At 38.3% G+C, this 19,025-nt stretch overlaps 1 protein-coding gene across 1 annotated transcript; it reads right to left on the minus strand.

Moving 5' to 3' along the window:
* Positions 1-766: 766 nt before the first annotated feature.
* LOC133644500 (uncharacterized) lies at positions 767-18,337 on the minus strand. The gene is made up of 2 exons (XM_062039023.1): positions 17,895-18,337; positions 767-1,878 (listed from the first exon to the last, which is right to left on the minus strand). The coding sequence occupies exons 1-2, from the start codon at positions 18,085-18,087 to the stop codon at positions 1,028-1,030; spliced, it is 1,044 nt and encodes a 347-aa protein (XP_061895007.1). The 5' UTR covers positions 18,088-18,337; the 3' UTR covers positions 767-1,027.
* Positions 18,338-19,025: the final 688 nt, after the last annotated feature.

Consider the following 19,025-nt stretch of genomic DNA (forward strand, 5'->3'; position numbering starts at 1 on the left):
TCTACGTTAATCAATTCATGGAACCTATCTCAGCTGCATTCGGGCGAAAGGCGGGATACACCCTGGACAAGTCGCCGCCTCATCGCAGGGCCAACACAGATAGACAGACAACATTCACACTCACATTCACACACTAGGACCAATTTAGTGTCGCCAATCAACCTATCTATTATGCTACAATGCTTGCAATCACAGAAGAAAACATTTTGGGAAGAATAACAAAGGAAGCATACATATACAAAACCAAATATGAAATACAGTTTGTTAGAAAGCTGTTTGGACATCAACCTCGCAACTTCCCTCATTGCCTTTTTTATCTTTACGACACTTGTGTTTGTCAAACTTTTCCTTATACAAGAAAAATATATGGCACCAGTCGCAGTGAAAAAATGTTTCCCCACTGTGTTGTTTTCTCATGTGTGTCGCGACAAGGCGTCGCAACTCAAATGTTTTACAACAGATTGGACAGTATTTAGCATTTGCCAAAGTGTGTCTTGTTAAGTGTGTTTTAAGAAGTTGTAGCGTGGAGAATCGGTACTTACAAACAGAGCAGTGAACCAGTCTCTCATGCCTATGTTGTTCCCAGTGTGCCATCAGGTATTTCGGATTAGAGAATGGTTGGTTACAAATAGAGCAGGCATCACCTTCCTCTTCAACATGTTTTTTCTTGTGGATTGTCAGGGATGTCAGCTTGTTAAATTTTTGACCACAAACTGGACAGCTGGGCTTCTTCTTCCGCGGTTCCTTCTGTTTAACCAATTTCTTCTGTTTAACCGGCTTCTTCTGTATAACCGGTATCTTCTGTATAACTGATTGTGGCATTGTCTTGCCCGTATCTGAGTGTGGAGCCAATTTGACAACCGCACGTGGAGCTTCTTTGTGGGTCTGTTCAGAGTGTGTTTTCATGTGTGCATAATATTTGTGCTTTTGTCTGTATCTCTTATCGCAAACTGAACATGCAAAGGGAATCTCTCCGTTGTGTATCATCATGTGTCTTTTCAGAGCAAACTGTGAGGATAATCTTCTTTTACAAAGTATACAAGGGAAGACTTTTCTCAAGGGGACATTTCCATTCTGCCGTGTGTTGAGTTGAACTGCTGCTCAGAGGCTGCGGCAACGTGTGGATCACGTCATTAATATTGGACCGTAAAGCAAAGAGTCTGTCTGGATGTGTTTGATCAGATTCTGAGTGGATATTTTCTCCAAGGTGTTCATCATTTTCTCTCGAGATGTTTTGAGGTATATGATGCAGCCCTCTGTTAATCATGTCATCCATATCTGACAATGAAACAAAGACGTTCTCTGGTTTGGATAGAAGATGTTCTCCACAGTGCTCTTCATAATCTTCTGTCGAGATGTATTGAGGTATAGGCTGCAGCCCTTTGTTAATCATGTCATTCATATCTGACAATGAAACAAAAACGTCTTCTGGTTCTGATAGAAGATGTTCTCCACAGTGCTCTTCATCATCTTCTGTCGAGATGTACTGAGGTAGAGACTGCGGCCCTTTGTTCATCCCGTCGTCCATTTCTGACAGCGAAACAAAGAGTTTGTCTGGCTCTTCATCATTGTCCGTCATTATGTGTTGGATCAGAGATTCCACACCTCTGCTTTCCTCACTTTGACTGTCGTGAAGCTGTATGGACTGAGCTTTATCTTCATCGTCTTCACCCTTCAGAACAACGCCATTCAATAGGAACTCTGTGTTTAGGTCATCCTCCTCCGGTACTTGAAGCTGCGTCCCACCCTGACCGATGCACATTTGTACTTCTTCCAATTTAATGCAAGGGGGTTTTTGCTCCTCCTGATCTACACTGGAGCTCCACTCTTGCTGCTCAGGGGGGACTTCTGCACTCTTCAATAACACATGATGGATGCCTGGAAAACAAAGGGCACAAACACTAAATTATCACAAGTGTTGTATTAGGGTTACCATTTTTGTTCATCTGACTGTTTACACTGCAAGTAAAATGTTTTAAAAAAAAAATCAGATTCCAGTGTAAACGCGAATGTGACCCCAATGTGGCCTTGACATCACTTGCATGCGCAGTTTGGTAAAGTGAAAACAAAGGAAGTTGACCGGGAGGAAGTCGCTACTACTACAAAATAAAAGTCGCTACAATAGATATAGTCGCCATGCTTTAAAAATGAGTGGGGTTTTTCTACGTGAAAATAAATTAAAGTAATATAATGTATGAATGAATGTATATAGTGTAATGTACATGGGAGGGTTCTAATATTTTAATGGCTGTTAAGTAGAGGAGACACGGACATCAGCGTGGATCTACGGGAGCTTTACTTTCAACTCACACGTAAGCAAATGTGCCACAGCGTAAATTAAGGTATATTTCTTCGGAATCAAAATATATATTCATATATTACATATACCCTATAAAAAAATCAGATCTTTGTTACTTGAGGGCAAACAATCAGATTTGGTGTGCCGTGTAAACGAGCCCTTAATTGCAATGAGGAAGAACGATGGCAGGAAGAACGAACCGCGGTGTGGACCAAACCATTTTTAGGAAGGGGTCAGGTAGTTTATTACATTTATTAAATTGGAATATTGTATGAATTGTTTTAATTCGGATCCATTGGAATGAATGTATTTTAGTTTAGTGTATGCATAATCATTTTGTCATAGAGACTACTGGTACCTATATACATGTGGGCCCTTAGAATTGTCATCACTAAACCTTAACCTTGACAAAATAAAAGCGTGTTTTATTGTAAGTTTATGAGCTGGAGTATGTTTAGATCTACATATGGACATATTATTTTGGTTTATTTCGTCAGAAAAACTAACGTCAAAACAACAACAATTGCATGCATCCAGGCACAGCAGCACATGTCCTTGGTAGCAGTCATGGCGCCTGTTTTTTTAGTTGGCCATACTCTCTTTATACACAACTCTTGAGTTTGGTCATCTCACAGCAACTATCCAGGCTATTTTCCGTCTCTTTATTAGTAGCTTTATAAGCAGACTTTTTTCAGCTTTGCTTTCACACTGGAAATGAGAAAAATCTCACCAAATCGTTTTTTCCCCTTAAAGCGATCATGACCACGATTGTGGCGGTTATTGATGTTGCACGTTCATGCCGTGTTTGAAATTTGTTAAAGAAAAAGAACTTAAGCAATTTTGTTTTAAAAAAAGTTGCAATGTTGACTATTTTTTTTATCTAAAACTGTCATTGCTCAAAACATTAATATTGAATCAAAATCAATGTTTTTATGAATTATTGACCTATCCAAGGCTCTGATTACTTCACATTAAACATTCCACTTTGAAAAATGTTTTTTGTGGAATATTTTGCCTATTTTGGGTGTTGGCCATAAAAAAACAATGTTTTCTTTCCCAAAAATGGCAGCAAGACAAACAAAAAAACAACAACAACAACAAAAAACAACTTAGAATTGAGGGATAAATCTGAAGTTAGCGTAGACTAAAGATTTAAGAGTTACATTTAAAAAAAAAAAATGAATTAAGTAACGTTTATGACAACCTTTTCCCAAAACACAGTATAGAATGTGAGATATAACAGGACAGTGCATACATTTATCAATTGTTTTCAAAACGGTAAAAAAGAAGTGGGACCCCATTTTTATGACTTGATGGGGTCCCTGGGACCCCATTTTGAAAATTCCTAGCCCCAACACTGCTCTTCATACTCAACTCTTAAGTTTGGTCGTCTCACAGCTACTATCCAGTCTATGTGCCGTCTCTTTATAGGCAGACTTTTTTCAGCTTTGCTTATGTCGTAGAATTTCTGACCTTTTGACCTATATTTCGTGTCTTTTAAGAATGTCCGCTCATTTTCAATTCTCTTGTATTTTGTGCCATTGAATGGACCAGTTGTGGGACAAAAGTGAATATTAAGTCGTGCCAACCTGTCTACAGAATGTGTTGACTGTCTAAAGGATTCGAGTTGTTATGGAACAGATAGGAAAAACAACAAGACATTGACGCACTCGATAAGGAACAATGACGCACAACAGACATATAAAAAATGGCAGAAGACCGGAACTGGACAGTGATTTTGGCTTGTGTGTGTCTTGTTGGCTCCGGAGTAACATGTGGTCTGTCTGCACGGCCAACTTAATTCAACCTGCACTTCTGATAATGGGTAAATAAATTTGTTGTACTAAACTACTTTTGTTGCCTGTTTAAGCTTTGGACAATCCACTACACAAATTGGCGTCACGAACAGGATGGTTTAGAAGCTACAGGTCGACAGCCGCTCCCGCTCTCTGTCAGGCAGACAGTGTGCTGCATGCGCGCATAACAAGGTAAGCAGTTTGCTTAAAGTGTAAACATTTTCTGCCTGGAGAGAGCTGGATCGATAAGACTAATTGCTGAATCTATTTTTGATAAAAGATAGGTTTAGTCAGGTTCTCCAAAAACAACCTGGACTGGGGTAAATTATGGTTGGATTGAGTTGTTTTATATGTGATCATTTGTCTGTGTGTTTGTTGAAAACTTGTGATTTCTTGTTTTTAACATAAGGGGGATTGTTGATAGAATTTTGGTGGTTTGGAGTGTAGAAGCATAGAGGATGTGAGACGAAAAATTTCTTTTAACCTCTTCATCCTCTGTCGTTGTTGGCAGAGGATGCTTTTTTCTGCAAGTACATTAGGTTAGCCGGAGTTGGACACAGCAAAATTTAAGGCAAGGTTGGCTTAACTGGTGTGACATTTGACCCACACAAATTTATGACGTCTATGAAGGTCCTACGTATCTGTCTATGTGGAAGCTGCAGCCGGGTAAAAAGCCTGATATAAGGTGATCGTTCAGTGACTCCGGTAAAGGAGATCAACTGAGCCAAGTTGTCACGAATTTGGAAATTTGCTGCGTTATAGATGGATAGAGTTAAGGGCTCCATATGGTAGAGCCTTGGTGAAACTATATGGACTGACCAGACACGATGTACTGTAGGATTGGGGGGTGATTCCTGGTGATTCTACAGCGCCTTAGGCTGGTTATCCGTGTTGGTCAGGAAGGAAAAGCAGGGTTTGCTCCGCTAAACGGGTTAATCGCCGTTATATGAGTAAGAATGACCTGTGTGTGTTTGTTAATGAGACGGCCGATTCCACAAAAGCACGCGTGCATTAGTTGTTTATATTGGTCCGGACCAGGGGGGAGTGGTTTGTGGGATAAAAATGTGTGTTTTTTAAATTTATATATATATATCTGCATATTTTAATAACTTTTGTGTAGCACCTGGTTTCTTATCTGGTTTAATTCCCCCCTTTCTTTCCCCCCCTCTCGCAACCTCCCTTCACGCTTTTTCTCACAGCCCCGCTATCTGTAAAAGTCTTTAAATTGTCTAAAATGTGTGTGCGTGTGAGAAAGTAGACAAAGTTTATGTACAGAAAACATATGAGTGAATGATTTATCCATTTAATTATCTTATTCCGCTCTCGGAGGTTGGATCGCGGGGGCAGCAGCCTAAGCAGGGGAGCCCAGAATACCCTCCTTAAACTTGACTACTTGTCCATCTAAGAGTGAATGATAAATGTTGTTCTTATTATTAAGGTTCTGATATGATACAGCTGTGCTTCTGGATGAGAAAAATAGTTGTCTATTGCATTTACTTTTAACTGTGCTGGTAAATTCTCTGTGTGAGTGACTGTGTGATGCATATAAAGAAAAAAAAAAAAAAAAAAGGAGTCTCAGCTGGGAGGCATTTTGAGATAAGAGTGTGTGCGTGTGACGAGGCTGTGTGAGTGACAGCTGCGTGAGGCGTGGGCCGAAGGTGTGACAATGTTAGGATAGCATTGAGCTAGGATAGCATTGAGCTAGGTTAGCATTAAGCTAGGTTAGCATTGAGTTAGCATAGCATTGGATTAGTTTAGCATTGAGCTAGGTTTAAAGAATAAATAAATAAATAAAAAACTATATATAAATATATATAGTGGACAGCTGTACTCAACCTGAAGAGAAGGCTGACAGGTTGGTTTTGATAATAGGAAAAATAAAATATACTGTATATGAATAAATAAACATTTAAATATCAATACATACATTTGGACTGGGACATTGAAGCATTGTTAAATTCATTAGTCATTAATTATGTGTGTAATATATTGTATTGAACAGCCTTGCTGCTTATCTGATCCATCCAGTTCCTGGGTGGAAATTGAGACAAACACACACACACACACCCACACACACATACACACACACACATCATAGAGTACGACACACTGTAACTTTGAATTAATAGTTATACAACAAATAAATTAATAATATTGAATTTAAATATGATACAGATAAATTGATTATACATTGACATTTTAATTTTTTTTAGGAATAAACACACAATAAAATAAAAGTTAAATTTATATTCTAAAACATCTAGGGGTATCTATGCAGGCTGTGAAACATAGAGTCTGAAGAAGTACAGATGAGAGCCACTCAGCGCCATTGTCAAAACAAAACGTAGAGAAGCGTTAAACAAATTCTAATCAGAAGGAAGACAGACCAAAATATGAGAACTTAAGTAAACAGACAGCAAGTAAACCAGAAATAATAATGTAAATAAATAACAAAGAAAGCAAATTTCTATGTGACATTGGTGCATGTAGAATTACAAATAGAGAATAAAACTAAATGGAAATAACTGTCTGCAAGATGAGCATGATGTCATGAATTGTGCTCGGGTTAGTAATAGATAGATAGATAGACAGATAAAATGTTATTGATTCCTTCAGGAGAGTTCCCTCAGGAAGAAGAAGTAAAAAGTAAACAGTAACTAATAAGGGTATAAATGGAAACAAAATAGAAAAATATTACAAGGAGAATAAAAATAGAACAGTAAAATAAGAGAAACTAGGCATTAACGACCATGATATAAAAAAGTATTGCACTGTTATTGTTTTGCATTCCCTGTCATCCTAGCCCCCCCCCCCAAAGAGGAGTTGTACAGTGTAATGATGTATGAGACAAAGGATTTTTTATAGGCTAAACCAGTAGTTCTCAAAGGAGGGTATGGTGTTTCCGCCCGGATAAAAAAGGGAGGTACTTGAAGGTATGCCAAGGGGTACCTGAGATTTTAAATATTTTAAAATAGCGACAATTCAAAATCCTTTATAAATATAATTATAGAAGAATAATTCTTCAACAAAATAAATATTTAGAATTAAGTTCACGAGCCCAGATGGATCTCTATTACAATATCCAAAGAAGGTTGATGATTGATTATATGTATAGAAATCTTTATTATAATTTAATCACTTGTTTAATTTTTAAACCGTTTTAGTTATTCTTATTTTTTGTTTGTCCAAATAAGTCAAGTAAGACCACAACAAATGAGCAATATGGTGCACTGTTATACAATTTAATAAATCAGAAAATAATGACATTATGCTGTATTTTATTTATTTATTTTACTGGGAAAAAAGGTTGAAAACCACTGCCCTAAATCATATCTAAAGCTAAAATTATTTTATAAGACTGATTATTTTGGATTATTGTGTTTGTATTGTGAGAGAAGGAGAGAAAGTGAGAGAGAGAGGAAGAGAGAGCAGGTGAAAAAACAGATTGAGGGTGAAGAGGATGGTTTGAGAAAATATGGGAAAAGGATGTTTATAACCTTACGTTATGTGAATGGTTTCTAGGAAAACAGAAAATAGAAACATTGTGTGAAGTGTAAGGAAGAGATGGATACAGGATGTTGTTTGTAAAGGAAAACGAAAGTGAAGAAAAGATGAGAAAGTGACAAATGAAGGTATTCGTAAATGGTATGCTGTTGATTGTGGTTAGCTGCAAGTTTGTTTGTTTGTTTAGTTGTTTAAGTGAAATGGGAAGAAATCAATAGGAATAATTACATGCAAAATGGAATAAAACTATGAGTGCGATAGATAATGAATGAATAAATGAAATAAGTTTATTTTGGTCATATAATCAACCATCAACCAATTTGTGTGAGCAGTTTAACAGTAAATTAGACATATTAACAATCATACACATTTACACACAGAAAAGAAAAGAAAAAAGAATGACCGAAAAAAAAATAGGCGGAAGCCAAAGCTTATATTGGCCTATGATATACAATTACTGAACATTAAATTACCTGGAACATCAACGTTAAAAGATGAAAGTAATTGTTACTATATTTTATAATGTTAAAAAAACTTTACCTTTCAAGGGTCTCCAAAACCATAACAAAAAACTACATGTGTTCAGCTCATCACTGAGGATGGTACATTATTTAACTCCTAAAACTGAAATACATTTGTGTTTTTATTTTATTTTACTTGACCTATTTCAAAAATCAATATCCCCCGTAAATGATAGTGTCTCCTCATAATGTAAACAAGCTAAGAATACAAACTGGAAGGCTGTTGTTCTTTACTCGGAAACATAATTGCCATTGTTTTAAAATTAAATTATCTGAACATTTAACACATTATGACTTATAAAAATAGATTGGTATGATCATAACAATAATGCTTTGTGTAATATTGAAATGAGCCTTTTAAGTTTAAGTATTGGGTCTATAATTCTTCTATAAACATTTCCCCAAACTTCAAAACAATATTACATATGGAAAAATAAATGAATAATATAACATGTGCAGACATTTCTTATTCAGCATGTGTTTTACTTTATACCGAATAGCAATGGATTTGGATATTTTTCTTTAATATGTTCAATATGCGGCTTCCAACATATTAATGATCAATTACTATTCTCAAGAATGTAGTTCATATACTCTGTCAATTTCCACTTGATTCAACTTTAATTTTTGTTTCACAATTTGACTTTGCACCCTGGACAGGTCGCCACCTCATCACAGGGCCAACACAGATAGATAGACAGACAACATTCACACACTAGGGCAAATTTAGTCTTATTAATTTCTACATATTGAGATCTATTACTTAAAATAACTACTTAACCACTGTTGTGAAACACCTTTCTAATTTATGGGAGTATTGGGATAGGATTGAGGAAGATGTCTGCTGTGGTGGTGGTTAGTTTGGAAATTAATTTAATAAAAGTAACTTTAAAGTGCAGTCTGACATTTTAGTTTGGAGTAATTTATAGTTTTATTTAGACATTGCAGTACACCATACTTCTGGATGTTGAGCTAGAAGAGGATAATGGCATGACAGAATAAAGTTAGAGTTAAAGTTGGGGTGCCGGTGATTGTCACACACACACTGGGTGTGGTGGAATTTGTCCTCTGCATTTGGCCCATCCCCTGTGATTGCCCCTGGGAGGTGAGGGAATCGTTTTTGGTGATTTGGCTCCCAAATTTTTTGTGGTCTTTGGTGTGACTCGACCGGGGTTTTGGGCTTGCGACCTGCCGATCTCAGGGCGGACACTCTAACCACTAGGCCACTGAGATGAAGGAGGCAAACCAAATCTCAACAGCTTTCAGTTAGCTACAGATTTTGAGAGTATAATGCGAATAACTATAACTTTACAACTGTTTGCTGTGAATAGTGTTGAATAATAATTACAAATAACAGCCTACATTAATAATTAGAATAAGGGCCGATATGTAGGGTGTTAAAAAGAGGAGAAGTGTGATTAGGGCTGGCGCCTAGAGCATGGCCTTGTGTGTTTTGTTGTGACTAGGTTGGATAACCAGTTGGAGACAGGCATGGAAAGGATAGGCAGCTTTGTTTGTGTGGCGTTTTTCATGCAACAAAGTGAAATGAAAGAAAATAAAAGCAAAATTAAAATGCAGACAATAAAAATAAACACAGTGCGGACGTTAAAAGTTAAAAGATTAAAAGATTTAGCTGAAAGATAAGGAGAAACGTGAATAAAACATTCCTTTGTTTTGGAGAGTATCACGCACAGCGGGAGGTCAGAGTGCAAGCATGACAGCTTGCTCGCGCCTACTGATAGACAAATGATAGTTTAAAGGCCTACTGAAACCCACTACTACCAACCACGTAGTCTGATAGTTTATATATCAATGATGAAATCTTAACATTGCAACACATGCCAATACGGCCGGGTTAACTTATAAAGTGCAATTTTAAAATTCCTGCCACACTTCCGGTTGAAAAACTCCTTTGGATATGATTTATGCGCGTGACGTCACAAAAGCAACGGAAGTGGTTGGACCCCATCGGACCCGATAGAAAAGCCTCTTGTTTTCTTTGACAAAATTCCACATTATTCTGGACATCTGTGTTGGTGAATCTTTTGCAATTTGTTTAATGAACAATGGAGACTACAAAGAAAAACGTTGTAGGTGGGATCGATCGGTGTCTTAGCGGCTAAGTACAATACTGTAATATCTGTGATATTTGCATTAGTGTACTGTCTTTAAAGGCCTACTGAAACCCACTACTACCGACCACGCAGTCTGATAGTTTATATATCAATGATGAAATCTTAACATTATAACACATGCCAATACGGCCGGGTTAACTTATAAAGTGACATTTTAAATTTGCCGCTAAACTTCCGGTTCGAAACGCCTCTGAGGATGACGTATGTGCGTGACGTAGACCGGGGAACACGGGTGTGCCTTCCACATTGAAGCCAATACGAAAAAGCTCTGTTTTCATTTCATAATTCCACAGTATTCTGGACATCTGTGTTCGTGAATCTGTTTCAATCATGTTCATTGCATTATGGAGAAGGAAGCTGAGCAAGCAAAGAAGAAAGTTGTCGGTGCGAAATGGACGTATTTTTCGAACGTAGTCAGCCACAACAGTACACAGCCGGCGCTTCTTTGTTTACATTCCCGAAAGATGCAGTCAAGATGGAAGAACTCGGATAACAGAGACTCTAACCAGGAGGACTTTTGACTTCGTTACACAGACGCCTGTAGAGAACTGGGACAACACAGACTCTTACCAGGATTACTTTGATTTGGATGACAAAGACGCAGACGTGCTACTGTGAGTATGCAGCTTTGGCTTCTAAACATTTGATCGCTTGACCGTATGTGCGCAACTTTTTTTTGCGTATGTACGTAACTTTTTTAAAATATATAAGCTTTATGAACCTTGGGTTAGGTGAACGGTCTTTTGGGCTGAGTGATTGTGTGTGTTGATCAGGTGTTTGAATTGTATTGGCGTGTTCTATGGAGCTAGGAGCTAGCAGAGGAGCTAGGAGCTAGCATAACAAACACGCAGGTGTTTTTATGCAGGATTAATTTGTGGCATGTTAAATATAAGCCTGGTTGTGTTGTGGCTAATAGAGTATATATATGTCTTGTGTTTATTTACTGTTGTAGTCATTCCCAGCTGAATATCTGGTCACCCCCAGCTCTCACAGCATCTTCCCTATCTGAATAGCTTCAACTCCCCACTAGTCCTTCACTTGCACTTTACTCATCCACAAATCTTTCATCCTCGCTCAAATTAATGGGGAAATTGTCGCTTTCTCGGTCCGAATCTCTCTCACTTCATGCGGCCATCATTGTAAACAATAGTGAACTTTGCGTATATGTTCAACTGACTACGTCACGCTACTTCCGGTAGGGGCAAGCCTTTTTTTTATCAGATACCAAAAGTTGCAATCTTTATTGTCGTTGTTCTATACTAAATCCTTTCAGCAAAAATATGGCAATATCGCGAAATGATCAAGTATGACACATAGAATAGATCTGCTATCCCCGTTTAAATAAAAAAAATTCATTTCAGTAGGCCTTATTTAAGGGTTTGGGGAACGCGCATGCGCGAGTGAGTTGGCGGAGAACTTGTGTGTGTGAGCGTGAGTTTTGGCTAACAGCAGCTCGTGTATGTGTGTGCGTTACTTTTTGAACTACAACCAGTTACCGCTTTTTAATAAAGCGATTGAGCAGCGCTTCCTCGTCTGTGTGACTCCTTCTCCACTGCGGGGCATTACAATACTTACAGCAACACAACAAGGACTTCTTACTACGCCTAGCCGATGCTTGCCGCCAAACCCACGGATGAAGTCCTTCGTCGTGCCGTTGATCGCTGGAATGCAGGTGAGCACGGCTGTTGATGGGTTTCTATCTTCATTTGAGAACGATGCTACGCGCTAGCTCAGTAGCTAAGTGTGTCACCGATGTATTGTCTTGGAGATAAAAGTCACTTTAAATGTCCTTTTCGCGTGCTCGACTCTCATTTTCAAGAGGATATAGTATCCGAGGTGGTTTAAAATACAAATCCGTGATTCACAATAGAAAAAGGAGAGAGTACATAGTTCTGTGAGGTCTGGTTGCTAAGTTAGCTTCAATGGCGTCGTTAGCACAGCATTGTTAACCTTCGCCAGCCTGGAAATCATTAACCGTGTATTTACATGTCCACGGTTTAATAGTATTGTTGATTTTCTATCTATCCTTCCAGTCAGAGGTTTATTTATTTTGTTTCTATCTTCATTTGAGAACGATGCTATCGCGCTAGCTCAGTAACTAAGTGTGTCACCGATGTATTGTCTTGGAGATAAAAGTCACTTTAAATGTCCATTTCGCGTGCTCGACTCTCATTTTCAAGAGGATATAGTATCCGAGGTGGTTTAAAATACAAATCCGTGATTCACAATAGAAAAAGGAGAGAGTACATAGTTCTGTGAGGTCTGGTTGCTAAGTTAGCTTCAATGGCGTCGTTAGCACAGCATTGTTAACCTTCGCCAGCCTGGAAATCATTAACCGTGTATTTACATGTCCACGGTTTAATAGTATTGTTGATTTTCTATCTATCCTTCTAGTCAGAGGTTTATTTATTTTGTTTCTATCTTCATTTGAGAACGATGCTATCGCGCTAGCTCAGTAGCTAAGTGTGTCACCGATGTATTGTCTTGGAGATAAAAGTCACTTTAAATGTCCATTTCGCGTGCTCGACTCTCATTTTCAAGAGGATATAGTATCCGAGGTGGTTTAAAATACAAATCCGTGATCCACAATATAAAAAGGAGAGTGTGGAATCCAATGAGCCAGCTTGTACCTAAGTTACGGTCAGAGCGAAAAAAGATACGTCCATCACTGCCTCTCAAGTCGTTCACTGTAACGTTCCTCATCTACGAATCTTTCATCCTCGCTCAAATTAATGGGGTAATCATCACTTTCTCGGTCCGAATCTCTCTCGCTCCATTGTAAACAATGGGGAATTGTGAGGAATACTATCTCTTGTGACGTCACGCTACTTCCGGTACAGGCTAGGCTTTTTTAATCAGCGAGCAAAAGTTGCGAAGTTTATCGTCGATTTTCTCTACTAAATCCTTTCAGCAAAAATATGGCAATATCGCGAAATGATCAAGTATGACACATAGAATGGATCTGCTATTCCCGTTTAAATAAAAAAAAATCATTTCAGTAGGCCTTTAAATTAACTTATACATAATCTTTAAGTGAATTAAAAGGGTACTTAAATACACATGAAGTAGTACGTATAATCTTTGAATTAAGGTTATTGATTAGCAATTAATGGGATAGTTAAGAATGTAATTTTAAAACGTGATATGCAAAATTGAACCAACCGAGAGGATATCAAAACGATGGGTGTACATGTTTTGAGTTCCAAATTCTGGAGGAAAAAACCTCAACAAAACGTAAAACCATTCAGACGGACTTGGGTGGTAGCCACGGTTGTGCTAGGTCAAGCGAGGGTGGAAAGGATGTGCAGCCGGGGGACTGCCAACTTCTCTGAACAAGACAAGCTCCAAAGTTGTAGCCAGAATATGCTCACAAAAAATACAGGTGTGACAGCAGGACGAACAGCAAGATACAAACAGACCCCTGCTGGACATAAGTGTCAACGGACAATGTTCAACACAATCTTTGAAGCATTCCTTTGTGGTCAACCTGCACACACCTTGTAATGACCTGCTTACGAACTGTGCCCTGACAATTCAATACCGCACAGAAGGAACTTCCTGATGTTGCCTGACAGCACGACATCAGCTGACAACTACTGGGGACGCCTCCCAGGAACGAGTGGAGGACGGGGACTGCTCCAACTGTCCTAGCACTAGCTGACTGAGGTGCGTCCGTGTGCCCTGCCACCCAAACCGCCAAAGTGTATGAACACCAATTAGACGACTCATAATAGGAGCCTTTTGACTCTTATATATGGTGGGACTCAAGGTATGGCCGCTCATGTGAACTATCCTTACAACAATTAGAATGGTATAAGATGGACAACTAATGACCCACATTGTTCCTTTGCTCTCTGTCCTTCCTACGAAACCAAAAATGTAGGTCAAATGATAAAACAGGGCGTAGCTGCCGCTGATTGAACCGATACGCAAATACCACATTTTCAATTATTTCGGTTGTCTGTTAAAAACATAGCTAATGGTTGCAATTTGGACACTCCTGCTGTAGGCTACAAGGAGCTAGCAGCTACACAACAGCTGAGCTAAAACAAAATTTAAGCATATCAAATAATTGTAGTTGCTTATTACATACACAAAGTCGCAGAGAGACAGAAGTCTGTAGAAAGTATTCAGTAACAAACGTGTCCGCATTATTAAACTTTCTACCACAGGAAACATACTGAACAAATACAGCAGTTACTGTCAGACTCTAATCCGGATTACCTTGTCTATCAGAGACATGGTTAAAACCCACAACACCTTTCGTTCTAATTAATGTCCCGGGGGACAAGATTACAGAAAAGACAGATCGAGTGACAAAGGGGGGAGGAATTATGATTTATGAAAGGGAAAACATTAAAAGTAGATCAATTTGAGTATGTTGAAATTAAAATCACATTTTCCTCAGAAATGTATTTCGAGGTAATTGTAGTATACCGACCGACCACAGCTAAAGACATTTTTCTTGATTCATTTTCAGACATCCTCAAACAGCATAGTATGAAAGAAGTAACGTCATGGGGGACGTTAATCTGGACTGGTTAAATAAAACACGAAGAAAGAAACTTAAGGATATTATAAACGGCTTCTACATGATACAAATGATAAGCAGCCCTACTAGAATTACAATTGGATGACAAAAATCAAAGAGAACATCTGTAAATACACGAATACAAAACCAGAAAGAAGAGTGTAAAATAAAAATACCATTGGATTAATAAAACAATTTGGATTCTAATAAAGACATGAGGACTCAGCTCTCATAAGAGCAATTAAAACAGGTCTAAATACAGATCGTATGATTTAAAAGTTTGGAGGAACAAAAGTTACAATGTTTATGCGGAAGTCTAAGGCTGACTTTCACTTAGAATGAATCAAAGCTGCAAAAAGGAACAATAGAGAGTTATGGAAAACCAGATACAAACTTACGGAAAGAGAGCAAACAAGAAACAACACTATAACATTAAATATCAATGGCGCTACTATCGCAGACAGTCTGGACATAAGTAATAATTTTAATGAACATTTCATCCAGTCTGTACAAACCCTGAATAAAAAGTCCCTCAAAATCAGTACAAATAATTGTCATTTATTCAGGACGGACTAATTTTAGAATTAACAAATGAAACAAAGTTAAACAAAATCTTCACTGCATTATCAGGCTCACGATCTAGAGATATATATATATATGGGTTGGACACTATTTTCCTAAAAACATATAAGGATTGTATTATTGCTCGTATAACAACGATTGATAAATAAATCAATAACGGAAAACACTTTCCCTACCACGTCGAGAAACTGCTACTATAATTAAATCCATAAAGCAGGAAATAAAGAAGACCAGAGGGGCATTATGTTGACACATCAATTTAGTGAGTATTATATTTATCCATGAGAGCATTTTTGTTGTAAATTTTGAGGTATGGCTGTTAAAATCTTGGTTGTTGTTACGAATGATGACAGATGTGAACAAAAGCATGTATTGTCTTTGTGTGATGATGTAAATAAGGTGTGGTTGTATTGTATGGTAAGTATGTGTCCATGAAGGGGCATTTTAGGACTTCTCTTAATCTGATTACATGCTACAGTATGATTATTTTTTGATTAATTATTGATTATTATGAATGTATATATTTATTATGATTAATTAGTGTCATAATTTTATTGCTTGATTTTTGGATCCCTTTAATTTAGGTAGCCAGGGACTGCAGATGGAAAGTAGCTATTTAGATATAATCTGGTACAGAACATATCTGTTTCTGAACTTAATGTTTCTGTGCATTGTCCCTTCATAGATAGACTAAATTAAATACAACTATTTAGTGAATTATTGAGGCCACAATAATTCACTAGGTGTTGTAAAATATCAAAGTACTATTGCAAAAGCGAACAGTGACCTCAAACATGACCTGTCCTCCGCCTCTGTTCTTGCTGCACTTGACTATCAGCTGTCTTTTCTTTTTCTTGGATGTTTCTGAAACTACTAATACTACTACTACTACTATTACTGTTACTACGACTAACACTGTCCCTGTGAGAGGGACAGAGGGGGGAGGTGAGTTTGGATTGGGTCAAGTTTGAGCGTGTTGAGGTTTTATTTAATCGATATGATCAATCCGGTGCAAGGATAAAGGAACGTAATGATTTAGATTGACAGTTGCAGTGGTTGGCGGAAGCAACCCCAACCTCAAAGGAGGGTGCCAATTCAGTAATTAAATGTTTTGTGAATGATAAAATATCCCGACATGGTTTCCCCAAAAAGATTGGGTCAAACAACGGCACCTATTTTAAGAAAACAGGTTGATCTTCTTCAGTCACAAGATCGGCACTTCTCAGGACCAGCAGCTTCCTAGGAAGGTGGAAAGACCATGAGACCAAAATGGAGGGGCACGGTCAAAGCCAATCCAGGACCAACACCCAATACCTGACTGGAAGTCCGTCGGGACTCCAGCAGCTGTGGAAGGAGGCCTTGAAGCAAGCCGAGGGCCTTCCCCAAAGCCCCCACGCCCCATACTCTACCCCAGCCTTCCCCAAAGCCCCCACAGCTCCAACTCTACCTGAGTTTTCACCAAAGCGGCCAGCGCGCACATGCCACTAAACAGTCTGCCCAATGGACTGAACCACACCCCAAAGAGAGACAGACTGTTTGAGTGGATCTCTTTCTTCACCAAGGCAGCCAAAAGCCCAACGAGGTGTCGGCAGGCCACCAGCCTGAGGCACCACCGAGCCATCTATACGAGCTCTAATCGAACATGGACTCATACGAAATTCAGTTGTGTGTTCAAAATCAATTGATAATTAACAATATTGGTAACTACATTCATTGCAAATGCCGGGAAAAATATTTTTGCAAACGTCTTACAGTCATAAGTCTATATACATTCATCTATTTATGTTCAATGATGTTCATAATCAAAGTATTTGTTATTCCTTTACTAAATCAAAGGGTAGGCCACTAATTGTGTTCTGTGAGATGGTTTTACTGCAGGCTGGTAACAGCGATCGCTCTGAAGGAGGGTCATAGACGGAATTTTTGCCTCGTATAAAAACATTGAGGTTTTTGCCTCTATCTGTGGTAGAGATTGAACTAGTGGTCTACATCAGAAATTGTTTTTGTCCAGGGTCTTAAGACCCTGGAAGGAGGGTATGTCGTAGAATTTCTGACCTTTTGACCTATATTTCGTGTCTTTTAAGAATGTCTGCTCATTTTTAATTCTCTTGTATTTTGTGCCATTGAATGGACCAGTTGTGGGACAAAAGTGAATATTAAGTTGTGCCAACCTGTCTACAGAATGTGTTGACTGTCTAAAGGATTCGAGTTGTTATGGAACAGATAGGAAAAACAACAAGACATTGACGCGCTCGATAAGGAACAATGACACACAACAGACATATAAAAAATGGCAGAAGACCGGAACTGGACAGTGATTTTGGCTTGTGTGTGTCTTGTTGGCTCCGGAGTAACATGTGGTCTGTCTGCACGGCCAACTTAATTCAACCTGCACTTCTGATAATGGGTAAATACATTTGTTGTACTAAACTACTTTTGTTGCCTGTTTAAGCTTCGGACAATCCACTACACTTTCACGCTGGAAATGAAGAAAAATCTCACCAAAGAAGAAGAATTCCAACAAACCTGTTCTGTTTAAGACCACTTGAGGCTGAAGAACAGAATCTAGTAGTTGGCGTTCTCGGCATTTCTCCTGTTTCGTTGTCCAAAGTTCCTCCTCGTACTCTGCTATGGTTCTCTCAACCAGTCCAAAAATCTCTGCAAAAGCAACATTTAGCCGCTGTTCCATCAAAGTTCTCAGCAGTTGGATTTTAGCCATGTTTTCCACAATCTCACTAATGTAGCTCACACAAGCTTTTGCAACGCGATGCTAACTTCGATCGACAGCTAGCTAAAAAAAAAGCGGACTCATTTTTACTTTGACGAATTTACCTTAGCACAGTCAAGCTTTAATGCCGCTTCTTTATCAAACGCCACACATATTTGGGGAAAATAGGAACAACATCGTAAAAAAACACACGACGTCGGCCCACAGTTGCTCCCGCCCTTTTTCTTCGTTGTGGTCCACTTCTGTAGTCCCGCGCATGACTGTGACGTCACAGCATTGTCTTTGAAGTCCTCCGACTGAGTTGGACAAGAACCGCTGACAGTAAATATTACATCTTCTTGGAATTTCTCCAACATTACTGTGGTTATCAGATGTAGCTAATATGACCCGAACGCAACGCTCTTATTTTGAGTTTGTCAAATCATTGTTCCTTGCAGGATGACGTGATGTAGTGCACGAAGTATCGCGAGACTTAATGTCGTGCTGCGTGCATCAAGACGCAATGCTTGATTTTAAAAAAATAAATAAATAAATAAATAAGACATAAATAAATAACAACTAGTCAATAAAAAGTACGACTAACAAAAAGTGGAAACAATAAACAAGAGAAAATATAAAATGAAGTGTCGTGTATAATTCATTAGATAACTTCAACGAGGAAGATTAAATATTTTATTGAAATTGCTGAGGTTTTATCTTTTTTATTGTCTATTACAGGGGTCGGCAACCCAAAATGTTGAAAGAGCCTTATTGGACCAAAAATACACACACAAAAAAATGTCTGGAGCCGCAAAAAATTAAAAGCCTTAGTGTTATAATGAAGTCAACGCGTGATGTACGTGTCTATATTAGTTATATTAGCCTACTATCAAAATGACTTTAAAAGCCTTATATAAGTGTTATAATGAAGGCGACAAATGATGTAAGTG

The sequence above is a fragment of the Entelurus aequoreus genome, linkage group LG27 (genome assembly GCF_033978785.1).
Source record: "Entelurus aequoreus isolate RoL-2023_Sb linkage group LG27, RoL_Eaeq_v1.1, whole genome shotgun sequence".
Lineage (NCBI taxonomy): Eukaryota > Metazoa > Chordata > Actinopteri > Syngnathiformes > Syngnathidae > Entelurus > Entelurus aequoreus.